Raw genomic sequence first — 16253 nt, 5'->3', positions numbered from 1 at the left:
GTGAAAGGAGGGGAGAATTACTGTTGCAGGTTACATTTCATTTCTGTTAACATTACCCTTGCTTGATGTATATAACAGGGCTGTCTGAAAGCACACTAAGGAAGTATCCGTCAAACTTTCTTCAATTGACAGTTGCACTGCAAATCCAGCGTCAGGATTGATGTTGGCGAGGGATAACAAATCAGTGGAACGGACAAAGAAGTTTCCATGAAAAGTGTGCATGGAAAGACCTACGGAAGAGAAAACTTGTTATAAAAGATGAGGTAACACTAGTATCTTTACCTCAGGCTAAAGCTACTTTTTAAAATAAAAAAATATCTCTGATTTTGAATCAAAAGGATAACCGGGGAGCAGTACTGTATTGTCGGTGGAGGTTCTAAAATATCAATTCAAAAACACCAAGGCAGGTTATATAAAAGGAGGCTACACATTTAACTTGTATTGACGATCTTATAATATTTTCCTATAGGTAATTTGAAGTCAGACAAAGACCTAACGTACAAAATTAAACAAATGAAGGTTACTATACAACTTACTTAAGAATTAAAATAAGGGATGAGAATCCCCCCAGCAAACATTCACATAAAAGAGGTAATGTAAATTGAAGACCATTTGAATGATTAGGAAGGCAAAGATCATTAATCTGACGATTTTCACTTAAGATCCTCCCTATTCCTCAAATTCTTCTGAAATCACCTCCAATGTGGACTTTCTCTTGGGTTCTTTCTAATAAAGCAAAACATTACCTTTGCCCACTTATTCAAATTGCTTAAAAAATTGGGCAATTATTTAATAACTATATTTAAAACAGGGTACAGCTAACTGGATCAAGCAGAAAATCCTTTATGATTATTACAGGTAGTCAAAGGTCATCAATATATGAATGCTTATTAATTTTGACAAAAGTATGTAATATAAAGTATAATTTATATAATTTCATACCTTTAGTACACCTTATTCTCATAACAGCTTCAAATCCAATTTTTCTTGTGAGATATCGTTTTAGATCTTTCTGTAACTTTTCTGCTTGTGAAGGGTTGTGAGTATAGTGGAAAGATGGGTAATAATAGATGCACCCTGCAGAATACTTGGACATGCAAGCTTTAGAGAGAAATATAAAAAGTATTAGCTACAGAAACAATAATATTCTACTTGTCCAATAGCAGTGCACATTCTGTATTATGAAGAAATCTAACTCGTAGTGAAAGAAAACTAAAGTGGCCAAAACGGGGATAATATATATATCTGAGAAACACAAACATTTGTAAAATATACAATAAATTTACTGTTGAGCAGAATGGTAAAGGAATTGTATTGGAAAAAAACAACAACCCACAATAGCATTTTATATGTGTATAGTGCTTTAAAGTTTACGGGTAATTTTCACAGACGTTATCTAATTCACATCTTTCTCCCCAAACTATTGAGAACTCTTGGTAAAGAGTTTAGATTTCATTATATGCTAAAAATGTTTATGTAAACAGATAAACACAATGATATCTCCTTACCTAGAGAAGCGAGATCAGAGTACTGTGAACTTAAAAGGAACAGATCCACTGCAGTCTGCTGCCCTGAGCAATCTAAAGCAAGTTTCTTATAAAAATCAGTTGCAGGGCCAAGATGCTGTACAACCTAAGTCAACAGGTCATAAAGTAAGAGCTAGAAACCTTGAATTATGCATATATTTCTGTCTGTTAAAATAAGGAAGAGGATATCCTCTGTCCCCCTATCAAACTAAGGAGTTTTTTAAAATGTCTAGGTAGTTGGCACAAATTTCCTATGAGAATAATAACAATCGCTAACATTTATAAAGCACTTATGGGCCAGCACAGATGTTTTATATAAATTATTTAACCCTCATAATAACATATATCTCATAGAGTTACCAACATTTTACAGATGAGAGAATTGAGGCCAAAAAAATGATTATGTAACTCGACCAATTACATTGTCATTCAGTGGTAGATGCTGGAATATAATAAACCCAAGAAGTCTGGCTCCAGAGTGAGTGCTGTTACCCATTACGGTACATAACACTCTTACATAACAACATGAGAGAATAACAGATTAAGGAAAGTTTTTCTTGTTGGTATGAGGACACTTGAGCTGAGGAGGTGGCACTGGAGAAGAGTTAAGAATGCAAGAGCCGGTCTCCAAGTTCTTAATTACTATGCTACATTGCACAACAAAATGTTTCAATCTTCTTAACTATAGTGTATGACTATTATATCAGAGTTTAAAACGGAAGAGATACTTAAGCTTTTGAGTCCCAGGAAGATAGAGAACATTTCTGGAAGTTAAATGAGAAAAAAAAACCCTAAAACTGTATCAAAGAATCAGTAAACACTTTCCTCTGTTCAAAACACCTCAGTATTTTGTAATGGATTACAATATAGTGCTATTCTTCTTTAGCAAATTGGTAAAGAATAAAAAAGCAACAATACTTAAGGGTGGCTAGAAGATGAGTCCTTAAGAGTACAGGTTGATAAAACCCCCAGTAAGTAGAATACAATAACAATTTATATACAGTTTATACTCATTGATCCAATAATTTCACTTCTAGGAATTTATCTCACGGAAAAAACGAATACGTGGCTAAAGATTTATAACACTATTAAACGTGTTTAATTCATACTCATAACTAGTTGTAATGGCATTTTCATACATATGTAAGTTGAGGTCAGAAAAAACTTATGTACAGAACAAAAATGATTGTCCCAGTTCATTTATTATTTGAAATAGGGATTAAAATACCCTGACCAAATCTTCATGTAAAACCCTAGTAATATTCTTTTTTTTTTAATAGTGAAAATACTGGCAACAACTATTCAACAGCTAGCAGGCAATTAATTAAATCGAGTTTTTCAAATTTATTAAAAAACATTTTTTTAAGGAGAATTTTTAGGGACCTCAGAAAATGCTCACTATGTACTCTTCAATGAAAAAAGTCATTTAAAAAATACAGAATAATGTATGATACCCAGTTATGCTTATTTGTATTTGTATAACTAAATGCTATTATCTTGACAGTGAGATAACTGATTTATATTTGTTTCCACTTTCCAAGTTTTATACAATGATTTATATTACCTTTATAATAAAAAAGTTTATTAGTATGTGCATGTTAAATTATAATATCTCAGATTTAGTAAGTATTATCACTTGTGAAATAGAAAAGAGCAGTGGAGTCAGAAAATCAAGTCACATCTTTACCATTAAATACTTAATAACTTTTGGCAAGACCATTTAATCTGTTTCCTCATTTGTAAAATAAAAGGGTTAGAGCAGATAATTTCTAAATTTCTATGACTTGTAAACAAAGTAATAAAAAGAACACACTGCAACACAAAAACAAAACAATAATTGAATTTAACTCTCTTACCAGTTTTCTTTTTTTTTTTTTTTTTTTTTTACTATCAATGAAGTAGAAAAATAGAATAACAAACAAATAATTACACAGTCTACAGAGGTAGAAGACACGATCTTAAATATGACAGAGAAACTAATATAAAATACCTTTGTGCTTGATCTCTGATTAGGATCTTCTCTGGACTGCAGAAGTCCTGCCCCCAAGGAAGGTAACTGTGTCTGAAATACAGACACACGGCCACCTGTTGGAGACATTAATTTAAAGGCAGCCTGGAGCGCAGGACCCAGGGCACTGTGTGTTTCTCTTGTATTGGTGAACATATTTGGTAATGCATTCAATAAGTCTTTTATAAGCTGGGAAAACAAAGATTAAAAATTGAATTACTGAAAAGGCAAAGCAATATTCCTTAAAACATTCCAGAGTATAGTACGTGCCACTACATTTTGGAGGACTGTAAAGTGAGTAGTCAACAGATATCTACCTACATTGTCTACTGCAACGTTAATATACACCAAGTAAACACATGTTCAGCATTTTAGTAATCAGTTGAAGTAAGAGAAATACTTTAATACTTTAAGAAAAAAAATCAATCTCACCTCTTTACTTTCATACAGATTCACAAGTAAGCTATCCGGTGTAGGTAGAAAAACATCTATAGGGAAAACATATATTTTAACCAAATGATAAATCAAGCCAAAAGAATTTTGAATTAAAAAATCTTAGTTTTTCTAAGGCCATACATATAACCGGTACCATAATATTGCTTTATTAAATATATATATACGTTGTATGTATCATATGTGTGTGTGTGCTCACAGGTATAAGTACACACACACGGGTGTAAAAAACTTAGAATCAGGTATTTTCCAGGAAAACAGTTATTTTAAAACAAATACCAAAGTAGGCCAAATTATCTGTACAGCATTACAACAAGATGTACTGTAAAATAAAGTAGGCTTAATTCCAAAATTCTGTTTTATTAATAAACAGAGTTTTATTTTATTCACTGCTTACCATCTATATCAGACACAATCAACATCTGAGGCTGTGATAATCCTTCTTGTAAATTGTAGAAATGAATAGTGCTATCAAAGGTCATGAATCCTATTCTTGTTCGTGAATCTCCAGGAAGCCTAAAGAAAGAAATGATAATTTTAAAAACTATTTTTCATTCCCAATTTTATCTTTTTGGCTTTGCGTAGTCCATTGAATTCGCAGTCACTCATCTTTGTTGGACTGGCTCCTATTTCTAGGGCTATAATTCTCATATACTTTTCCAGCAAGCTAACTCTTCAGTCTTAAAAACTATTTCTTCGCAGATGGTCTTCCACTGCCACACAATGCTGAAGTTATGTCCGAATTAAGCACTTGAGACTTAAAAAAGGGCAAATGCTTCAATCAAGGATAAAAATATGAAAACTCCAAGTTACTAACAGAATCTAAAAGCGAATCATTTAATGTCTATGGATGTTTTTAATCTTGAATGTCTCAATGTTATCAGTTTATTCACAGGCCAAGATCAGTGATATGCAATTATGGTGGCTACAGCGAGCACTCAGTAGAGCAAGAACTCTCAAACTCAAATGGAAGATGGGGGAGAAGAACCTTTTGGAATAACCTAGTACTTCTGACAAAATATTCATATATAACCACCCCTACACCTCTACACATTTCAAGAATCACTGCAATAAGAAACTACTCTTACTAACAATCTTAAGTCATATTTCTTATGAGTGTTGGAGTAGAAAAAGAAATGTATAAACAACTGTGTTTTCCAGAGATGTGGAAGGTTCATTTTTTAAGTTATTTACGGGTCTCCTTCATGACTAATACTGGTAGACACATAGGTAGGCATTAAAGCCGAGTACAAGCACCCGATCCTATACTCTGCTTCCACTTCCACCATAAAGCTCCTTACTAACGTGCCACTTCAGTTTCTGGTTTCCTGGAATATTCAGCACAAAATCAATTCCCTCCTTCCCTTTATTTGGCTCATTCTCTCATTAGCACAATTGAAACTATCTTATGAAAAACTCCTTGCTCAGGCATAAATTACAGCTAGATTTCTCTCATTTCTCTCTTGATACCCTGGCTAAGTTGAATTTTCTGAGTCCCAGTGTTCAGATCTGCTAAGTCAGAGGGATAGTTAGATGAGATCTAAATTCCTTACCAAGTATTAAAACTTTTATGGTTTTAAGAATCAGATATCAAGTCATAAATCATAATAATCTAAGTAGCAGGATCTTTATTCTAAAGTAGACAGGACGTACTCTTTTAGTGATTAAACCAATGAAATCAAACTTAATAAAAACCAACCCCATAAATTGCTAATAAACACTTCATACACGCGCGCACACACACACACACACACACAATGAGTAACAAAAATTCTTACTTGTCTAGATTTTCTAACAGTGACTGGCACAAAATTGTCAAATATCCAGCTTCCACTGCATTATGAGACACATCTAAAACAAACAAGTAAACTGCTGGTTGAGGTGGACGAAGCTGAAAGGAACAGAAATAATGTAACGTATTTAGTAGGTATAATTTATTCTTTTTATATCACAACTACTACTGGATATTTACTGAGTGTATTCGGAAAAAAAAAAAAAAAGAAGATATGCCAATCAAGAATCATATAGGTCATATGCTAAAAATTAAAGATTACTTCTTACTTCACCACTTCAATTAGACTGATTCCTAAGGAGCCAGAACAGAGTTGGGAATATAACAAGTTGTGAAGAAGAAGTTGAGAGTAAAAGTGACAATGAGTTAAAATGGAAAATATAGTTAATATGGAAACAGACGAGAAAATAGTAGTTCAGTGGGCAGATGCGAAATTGGACACAAAGGATCATAAAAAAATCACAAAAATAAAGAAGGAAATGGGCCAAGCACCAGGAACTTCATACACATTAGTTGTCCCTATTCACCTTTTCCCACTAGCAACGTTTTACATTTGTGCAGACAACAAAGATTAGAAGTGAGTACACAGAAGGAATGCAAGTTATTATACAGATATTTTAAATGAGTAGAAATAATAAAGAAATGAGCAGAACTTAGGCCAAGAATTTGTTTTTGTAAGCGGAAAAGAAGAATGAGATCTGAAGAATCAGTATAATTAAAAAACAGGTAGAATTTTATGATGAAGTGGAAAGAGAAAAGTCAGATTCAAGTTAGTATCCATTTATCTTGATATCTGTACTGGGTGAACCAGTAAGACGGTGATATCTTTAAGAGCCTGAAAACGGCAGTTTTTGGCAAAAACACGAGTTTTTCTGTTTAAGGAAAATGGTAAAAAGAACATTTATATTCATTCCATGCAAGTAATCACATCAAAATGACAACAAACTGTAGATGCTAGTGCTCATCATGAAACATTACCAATGTTTCTTAGTGATATAACTGCATTCTTCTAGGAGATCAAGTAATCTTTACAAAGGGCTTTCTATTTATTAAGTATAAACTTTCAGCACTATTTCAAAAAATTCATACTATGGACAATTTCAAAATGTAGACAAGAATTCACTTAACAGCAAATTACCAATGACCAATACAATTGCATCCCACGACTAATTTTAACACTGAATAGTTACCATATAATCTGAAGAAGCAATGAACTCCACTGTTGAATTCTGAACTTCTGGCCGTTTATGAGGCTCTCCATAAGATCGGGTAAGGGGATTATACATAAATTCTTCAGGAACTAGATAAGATTAGGAATCCAGTACAAATTTAGTAACACATATACACGCCTAGAAATAAACTCCTCTGTCATCAATATTTATGAGGTTTACAACAACAGTTCTGTGAAGATCTAATGATAAACACTAATGCCTTAAGCCCTTTTTAAAAAAATAAATCAGAAGGATAAAAAAACTTATTTACTGAAATCAGATGAGAAAAACAGGATACAAGTAATCTTGCTTCTTAGGCTTGTGTCCTATTTCTTATATCCCATGACATGGAAAAGAAATCAGACAGAAACACAGATTCAAAAGCAATTATACTAAGAGGACCTAAGAATGACTAAAGGGGACAATAGATACACATGCACACATGTGTTCACACATACTGGCAGAGATCCACACTGAGTTGAATGAACCAAATGTACAAACAGAAGACAACCTTAACTTGTCAGGGTCAAGCATAATTAGTCTGAATGATCTCATCTGCACGACTTTCACTGCTGGTTTTACGAATTCTTTTTACTTTCCCCTCCCTGTCACTCTCCTCATTATCAATTATTCCCTTGGCCAGCCAAAACGAAGTGTCCCTAGCCTGTATTCTCTCCATTAAAAGTGGCATGGAAGTTTTTAAAGCAATGAGGAGAGAGAGAGACCAGATAACGGCAAAAATGTCAAAATGTTTAAAATAATATAAAACACACTTATTTTAAGAATCTGAAACTCACCATCATTAACTCTATAGCACAAATTGCATTTCCATCTACGTTGATCAATGAAGGATACAAAAGGGTTGATATATGTTCGACAAGATCGGCACCTCACAATGGTATTGGATGTTATCACTGGTAATTGCTAGGAAATAAAATAAAGCTGTTGTAGCAGAAAAAGCACTCCAGAGGAACATGGACCACACACTGCTCTGCTCCATACACAGAACAGAAACCACACTTGTGTTTTGAAATGGAAGCATTTTAATAAAATCCAGTGGTGCACTGAGCAACACGAGCAGCTATCAAGGTTTCTCCCTCTTCTGTCGCAAACTATGAAATAACACTAAAATAAAGTCACATCAAATGTAATGAAAGTTACTGGCAGACGAGAAAAGCCTGGTTGGCCAAGAAAATAGAATAACCTCAGCTGTCAGCTAAACTCAAGAAACAAGAGTGAGAAAGAAACATGCACCATATAAAAATGGCTTTGTCTTTGCTGCTTGCCTGCACCTGGTAACAGACTCTCAAGACCCTGCTTGTTAGACAGCCACACAGTCCTGTTGGGGACCGTGGCCACGAGGAACCAAACACAATGTGCCTCAAACACTATACATCTCTTTATGCTTACTTTGGGAAAGGAACTTTATATTCAATATAAGAAATTTAGAAAATATGACACATATTATTCTATCTCCCTGAATTATTAACCCCTGATAACATTTTAGTATATTTCCTTCTGACTTTTTTCCTCCCTATCCATACATTAACATTTATTTTTGTACTTAATTTTTTTCACAAAAATAATTTTTATTACGTAACTACATATCATTTGTGAAAAAATCAGGAAATATGTTTAACTGAAAGAGAAAATAAAAAATTATCCAGAATTCTACATTCCAGAGGAAGTCACTGCTGCCAATTTAGTGTATATATTTCCAGAAGGTATCACATATGGAATATGTATTTAGACAAAAATTTTCGGGGACTTCCCCGGTGGCGCAGTGGTTAAGAATCTGCCTGCTAATGCAGAGGACATGGGTTCGAGCCCTGGTCCGGGAAGATCCCACATGCCGCGGAGCAACTAAGCCCCTGCGCCACAACTACTGAGCCTGTGCTCTGAAGCCCATGTGCCTAGAGACCATGCTCCGTAACAAGAGAAGCCACTGCAATGAGAAGAATGAGAAGCTCGCGCACTGCAACGAAAAGTAGCCCCCGGTTGCCGCAACTAGAGAAAGCCTGCGAGTAGCAACAAAGACCCAATGCAGCCAAAAAAAAAAAAAAAAAAAAAAAATTCACCTATGTATATGGGAAATTAACTATCTTGGTTTCGAGATAAAGGTTGCAATTTTATTACAGGTGATCAAATAGTATTTACTGAATGAATAAATTCAAGGTACTTATGGCATGTTATAATTATTTTATTTTCTATTCACTTTGCTCCTTTCTATACATCCTAGTAGGAAAGAAAGCTCCACGAGGAATCAATGTCCTCTGTATCCTCAGCACCCAGCATGATAGGTAGTCAATAAATATTTTTTGGTTGAATGAGAGCAAAGGAAACTCAGTAGCAATGAACGTAGAAAACCACAGTCATAAAAATGTGTGAGGGAGAAATGCAACTTAAAGTATAAATAGAATGTATCTGGATAAACGTTATTTCTGAAGTTTAGAAATTTTAATTTAAATTCAACATATCTGCATGAAATACCAGAAGTATGTGTAAAAATTCAGCAAGCTAGGTGTTAAGTCAAACAGACTGTGGAAACTTTAAAAAGTAATGTTTTAATTCAATAGACTTGAGGCATTTAGACTTTATTATTACAAAGGTTATTTGATTAATACAGTTGGGAACAATCATACGGTTTTCCTCCCTAAATGCATATCATTGCTGGTGTTTCCTTTATGTTTAAAAAAGAACTCCTAAAGTTTATCTATCCTCTACGGCCTTTCCAACTTCTACAACTACTAACCATTCAAAATCCAGCTCAGATCTCATTACTTGTAGTAAAGTCTGCTACTGTACCCAGAGGAAATCCCTTCCCATACTATATTCACCACCTAAGTACTTCATAGAATTTGATTAGTTACATGTATTAGTTTTCCTGCACTGTAATTATTTGCACTGTAATTATTTGGGATATCTTTGTCCCCTGTTAGATAAGAATTTCTTAGGGGCAACATCAATGACTTAATTATCTTTGTATTTACCAGTGCTTAGTTTAGGGCCTGTCACAAAGCAGGTGACAGAAAATGTTTGCTGTATTGAAATTGACAGAAATGATTAATTCTAACTTCAAATGAAAGAACATGAAAAAAAATTCTAAGAAAATATACAATCTGAATACCTCGCACATAAGTACACAGGTCAGTACCCACTAATATTTTAAAATATGTTACTTTACCGTTAAGTCTCTGAAGGGATGTAACAACAATCCTAAAGGAAGCTTCGCTTTATTCAGTAAAGCCTGTGTCTGTGGAATATTTGTCAAAGTACACCGAAATGAACTGCAAAGATATAAACAACACGGACTACGTTAGCTATCAGAGATAAAAAAACAATATTGATGTAGATAGTTGTAGATAACTAAACATTTAAGGGCATACATGAAAATCATTTGGTTATATTACATAACTATAATTAGGAGGGTCCTGATTACTTTAAACGGGCATATATGTAATTTATATGTCAAAAGGCCTAAATTAAGGACTCAACATTTTCATGGTGAGAAAGTACAACACATTCAGGAACAAACAGTAACTCCATCATGACTATCAGGGCCTGAACAGGAGGGAGCAGAAAACATGAGTGAAAAGGTTCAGCTTTCATGACGCTGTTCCTGCTTTGCTGTCTTTCTTCATCTGCTGAACTCCTAATCTTTCTATGAGTCTCATCAAAGCTATAGCTTCTTGTGAAACCATCCTCACCCTTGATCGCCAGCCAGAAAGAAAGATTTCTTTCTCTGTGCTCTGAGATCTGTTTATGCTTCTGTGTTATCAATTAGTCTGATCTGCTTTAGTTGGTTGTGTACTTTCTTTATCTTCGTCATTTGAGATTACAGATCATTTTGTCCTTGTGTCACCCTAGCACTATTCCTCTCATAGAGTAAGTAACTTAAGGTCAGTAGACACAGAATCAATAAAGGAGCAACCAAAGAGATAAGAAGCCTAGGAACTGGAAACCGTGACAGGAATTTTAAGGAGTGCTTGACAGTATGTAGAGATACCCAGTTACGGGTTGACTCCACACTGGTGACGTTCCTTGAACACGCCAAGTTGGTTCCGGCTTCAGGACTTCTGCATTTGCTGTTCTTGCAGCTTGGTACACTCTTTTTCCAGAGTCACATCTTGCTCTCTCATTTCATTCAGATCTCTATTCAAATGTTAATAACTCCTTGGGAAAGCCCATCCCAACTCTTCAATTAAAAATAGTCACCCTCTACCCTTACTACTCCTTACTTCAGTTATTCTCTGAAATTACATTTACATTATACACCCATTGGTTTGACTGTTCACAATGTATCTTCCCTAATAGGATATTGGTTGTATGAGATTGAGAACTTTGTTTACTGCTTCATTCCCAGCACCTAGAAACAGTGCCTGGCACTTTATTTAGAAGGCATTCAGTAAATATTGAATGATTTATCTTAATATGTAGGCACAATTATTATTCCTGTTTTACAGTTGACAATACTGAGGTTTGAGAAGCTGAGTAACTGGCAGTTTCACAGCTACTTATCAGTGGAACCATGGTATGAACCTAGGTCTGTCAAACTCTAAAGCCTATACTCTAAAGCCTATTACTCTGCTTTGTTGTTTTGATAAGAGATATTTTCACAGAAAACACATAACTGAGTAGAAAACACAGACACCATTCCCTACCTATGTGATCTCTTACACATATACATAGACTATATTTACCTACTTGGGGGATGCCTAACCATTCATAGTACAAGGCCATAATCCACATACTTATCGACCTGATGGCAAGTTACATTCAGAAGGATAGGCAGCTACTTTCAATCTAGAACCAATGATTATACATTTTTATAGAAATGATCTTGGCACTGCCTTCGGCACTGATGGGGGGGGGTTGCTGGTGGTAGGGTGTGGTAGAAGAGGTGGAACCCTTGAAGCACCTCCATTTTCTGTTTCCTGTATTGGAAATCTATATAAGACTTTGGTTGAAAAAAAGAGGAACTTAGTTTTTTTAAAAGCTAGAAAACTACTGCCTTTAAAAAAAGAATATATACATATATATATATATATATATGGCCTCTAAAGAACACTAATCCTAATGCAAGGAAGAAATGTTGTCTGTGATGTTGTTGTGAATCCGAGTTGTTTGTGAATGTTGTCTGTGAATCACAGTTTACTTTTTGAGGAGAGATTCCACAAGCAGGAGGGTGTCTGGGAGCAGAGGAATATCCTATTCTTAGGAGACAGAAGTAAGGAAAGCAGGTAATAACAGAGAACTTTTGGTTTTGGGGGCACTATGAGGTGAGTAACAGAGCTCATCCACCCAGACGATACACCAGGGGGTTGTGGCCACCAGATGGAGGCTGCCAGCTAAACTTCTCCATAAGGTGAGGAAATAGTCAATAAAGAAAATCCAAATCTAAATTCAGGCTGGATAAATATCCCTGGGGGCAATGGTCTTCTCATTCTACACTGAGTGGGAAAAGAAAATTCAGAGAAAAATTATTTATCTAAACCTGTTCTTGGGATTACACAAATGAAGTTTGTATCCTTTTCAAGTAGAGACTGAAGTGCATAAAATTTTAAAGATTTCACCTTATTTAAAAGACATCAGAAGTTACTACTGGTGAAAAGTGAGGAAAAAGAAATTTAAGAAAAAAAAAATATAGTTAGATTTGGGTTCCTAAAACCCTTCACTAAAATAGAAAAAAATTTTCCTAGCATTAGATGATAGGGAATGAGATTGGATGGCAACAGAGATGGGGACAGGATCCAATGACCTAAATTGAATTTTACATCTAGAATTTCTATATAAACTAGTTTACAAGAGTTCACATTAACAAAACTTCCAATCAAGGAATTAATACCTTAGTACTTTTACTATTTTTGAAAGTCATACAATGTTTTTGACAAGGTTTTACTTACTAAAGATTATAAGTTAAATACTTACTCTGGGCTACAGTTTAATTTTTTGAGGTCTAAATTCAAGTTAGGTACAGGAGCCCAAACAGGAGTCATGGGTAAAATATTTCTCTCCTGAGTAAGGTTTACAGGTCTCAAACTTTCTGGTTGTGAAGAACTCTGAAGATTCAATCCTCCCAGACTGGAGGACAGCTGGTTCATACCAGGATACTGCTGAAAAGGCAATTCAAAGCAAAACAAAAGAACAATGTTAACAAACATGAATAAAATTTTTTATCCTATATATAGGATGTTAACATACAGAAAAGCAAGAAGATAAAAAAAAATTTTAATCTGGCTTTGTAACAGTAGAATAACTTAATAGGACAGCTCAGTTTAAAGCACTCTTGAAAAAACTCAAAGCAAAAATGCTGAATAAATTTAAACCTTATTTGCATGATTAAACTCCACAACAAAATTTAAATAATGCTTTTTTCAACATCAAGAATTTGGTTTCTCTGAATATCTTTCATACTGGAAAAGCAGGGTAAATGCTTGTTTTTAAAGTTTTTTCAATTTTCAGAATGAGTTGATGCCATAGAAAAGACAATGATGTTCAATGAGTTCTGCTTTGCTTATTTTTTGCTTCCCTTTATATTTTTAGTATTATTCTGAATTCATGCCTTTTATTAACTCAAAGTGACTTAACGAATTAGTTACTATTCACTTTGATGGCCAAACTACCCAATCTTTGGCCAGTGAGATCCCATTAAAGCTGACCCCAGTGTCCTTTTGATATGAACCCACTGTCTTTGTTAGCTTCCTTGTTTTCTGGCATGACATTTTGTACCATTCTTCCTTCAGACTTCAAATTAATCATTTATCCAAAAAAGATTCTTGGTTCCTTTTAAGTAGGGGTGGTATCTAGAGACCATAATCTGGATAATAAGGGTGTTCACTGATGGTGTGCTGTTGTTACTTCCAGAGTTCTACAATACGTAGAGATAGAAAACATAATACATTTTTAAATAGAAGAAAAAGAATAATCAGTTCACATTGACATTTCCAATTCAAATTTAAGATGATGGTGTTTTAATTTAACTTTTTTGATTTTATGCCTGCATCTCTCTTCTCTTCTGCTGAAAATCTTGATTCCTAATGGTAACAGCCTTACTTATTTGTTTTATCCTACAATATACTAAAATAGTTCCAAAATGACAACACTAATATTATTACAAATGTAAAGTTATTAACTTAGAGATTTCTTTGTAGTTCTTTTTGTCCTTGGATTATTTCCCATTGAGAACATACAAAATACTCAGTTTTAAGATTACTTAGAACAATACTTTTTTCTGTATCAGAATGTATCCAACTTGATAAACTGGTCTGCTTGTTTTTGTTTGATTTTAATTTTTAAGGATTGCTTTTCATCTTTTTTTCCACTTAATAATCTTTTTTGAGTAAACAAAATTTACCTAATTCTAATGTCAAAACTTTACAATAATTCAGAGATATCTTGTTTCACTCTTGATCCCTCCCTCTAAATAACTATTTTTATTAGTTTTTGGTTTAATCTTCCATTGTCTGTATTTACAAACATAAACTAATATATACACTGCTCTAAATATGACCCCTTTTTTCACCTAAAAAAAAAAAAAAGTCCTGGCAATAACTCTGTATCTGTATATAGAGATTTTCCACATTCTTTTTTGTAGTTATCGAGCACTCCATTATGTGAATGTACTGCAGAATTCCAGCTAATCAGTGCAAAATGATAAAGTCAGGAAAATCACTATTTTACAACCCATATGGAAATAAATGATACAGGTAATGGTCATCTGGAATAGATGATAAACAGATATCAATAGATGATAAAGCCACTGGGTGAAAGCTTAATGAGGAACCTCACAATGAAAAGATCAGGTTGTCACCATATGAACCCACTAATCAATCCTAACACCACTAAAAGTGAGACAACCAAGTATTATTATGATGTACACAGAACCAAACTATATTGTATTTTGGCTTAGGGAAATAAATAAATGAAGTAATATACCTGAATATAATTGAGCCATTAGATCTAATTTCTAATACATAGAAAATGGAACAGAGGAATGAGTTAAATGATACCACAAGAAGCAATCAGCCAAATTCAGAATGTGGAACATTCTACAGGACACGAGACCCAGGTTTTTCAAAAGATCAAAGGCACAAAAAATGGGGGTGGTGCTTTGTTTTAAAATTAAAAAGAGAATTAAGAGACATAAGCAAATACAATTAGTAAGTCTTGCTCAGCTCCTGATCTGAACAAACCAACTACAGAAGAGCAGTACTGAAACAGTCGGGCAAATCTGAATATGGACTGAATTTTAAACAACATTTAGAAATTATTGTTAATTTCGTTGGATATGATAGTGGTATTGTGGTTTGCAAGAAATTATCTTTTCCATCTCCCTGCCTCCCCTTGCCCAGGATTAGCTTTAAAACCCTCAGTAAGAAAAGGTATGGGGGTGTGTGTGTGTGTGTGTGTGTGTGTGTGTGTGTGTGTTTGTGTGTGTGTGTAGGGGATCGGTCAAACAAGTATAACAAACTGTTGACAGTAACTGAAGCTGATGATCCTAAGGAAAAAAAACCAAAACTGGATAATACAAGAGACTCTTTCAGTTTTCAGTAGAGCTGTAAAGGAGGAGACAAAAATGATTACATGAATCAGTAACAGTGTATAACAGAAAACCTCAAACAGACCCAAGTTTAAGATAAGAATTTAGAATTTAAGAATTTAAATTTAAGAATTTAGGATACAAAATAAGGGTGGAATATTTAATCAATGAGGAAAGATAGATTATTTAATAAATATCAGTGACATTAGAGATAACTATTGAATATATATGGGGGGGGGGGAGAAATGAGATTTATTATTTACATTATGTACCAAAACAAAACCTTAAAAGACACAAAAAAGTGAAATCACCGAAGTAAAAAAATATATATAGAGGGAATTTTTCCCTAATCTTAAGGTTGAAAAGACTTTTAAAAGATACAAAGGTAAAAACAAAAGAAATTATAATATGACTATATAAAATTAAACATTTCTCCAATTAGGAAAAAAAACCATTAAAATTAAAAACAAGTGTCAAGCTGGGGGAAAAAACTGCAATATATTATCAGACAAAAATGTTACAAACTAGAAGGACCTGAATAGAATAATGGTGAAAGAATACGAACAGGGATTTCAGTGAAGAAACGCAAATTAATAATTATGAAAATAATTTAATATTTTTGCTTATAAAAAATACTTGGCATACTTAGTAATACTGAAAAGTAGGCAAAGACACTTTTGCTAGGAATATAAATTGGTACATTATTTCTCCCTACCTGACCACC

At 33.9% G+C, this 16253-nt stretch overlaps 1 protein-coding gene across 4 annotated transcripts in view; it reads right to left on the bottom strand.

Annotated features, from left to right (window-relative positions):
• The window catches only part of SEC24B (SEC24 homolog B, COPII coat complex component), a 99116-nt gene that overhangs the window by 15021 nt on the left and 67842 nt on the right, over nucleotides 1-16253 (bottom strand). For 2 of the 4 annotated variants that reach the window (XM_068543291.1, XM_068543293.1), the window contains 11 exons: nucleotides 12919-13103; nucleotides 10175-10277; nucleotides 7788-7914; nucleotides 6970-7079; nucleotides 5766-5878; nucleotides 4385-4503; nucleotides 3967-4022; nucleotides 3517-3723; nucleotides 1509-1632; nucleotides 943-1101; nucleotides 57-230 (listed from right to left, as the gene is read on the bottom strand). In XM_068543291.1, the coding sequence (XP_068399392.1) occupies nucleotides 57-230; nucleotides 943-1101; nucleotides 1509-1632; nucleotides 3517-3723; nucleotides 3967-4022; nucleotides 4385-4503; nucleotides 5766-5878; nucleotides 6970-7079; nucleotides 7788-7914; nucleotides 10175-10277; nucleotides 12919-13103 (1477 nt within the window). The remainder of the gene's footprint in view (nucleotides 1-56; nucleotides 231-942; nucleotides 1102-1508; nucleotides 1633-3516; nucleotides 3724-3966; nucleotides 4023-4384; nucleotides 4504-5765; nucleotides 5879-6969; nucleotides 7080-7787; nucleotides 7915-10174; nucleotides 10278-12918; nucleotides 13104-16253) is intronic. The other 2 variants (XM_068543292.1, XM_068543294.1) reach the window with 1 other exon arrangement.

This window comes from Eschrichtius robustus, chromosome 4 (assembly GCF_028021215.1).
Source record: "Eschrichtius robustus isolate mEscRob2 chromosome 4, mEscRob2.pri, whole genome shotgun sequence".
NCBI lineage: Eukaryota > Metazoa > Chordata > Mammalia > Artiodactyla > Eschrichtiidae > Eschrichtius > Eschrichtius robustus.
The sequence above is the reverse complement of the archived record's forward strand: the minus strand, read 5'-3'. Positions and strand labels throughout refer to the sequence as shown.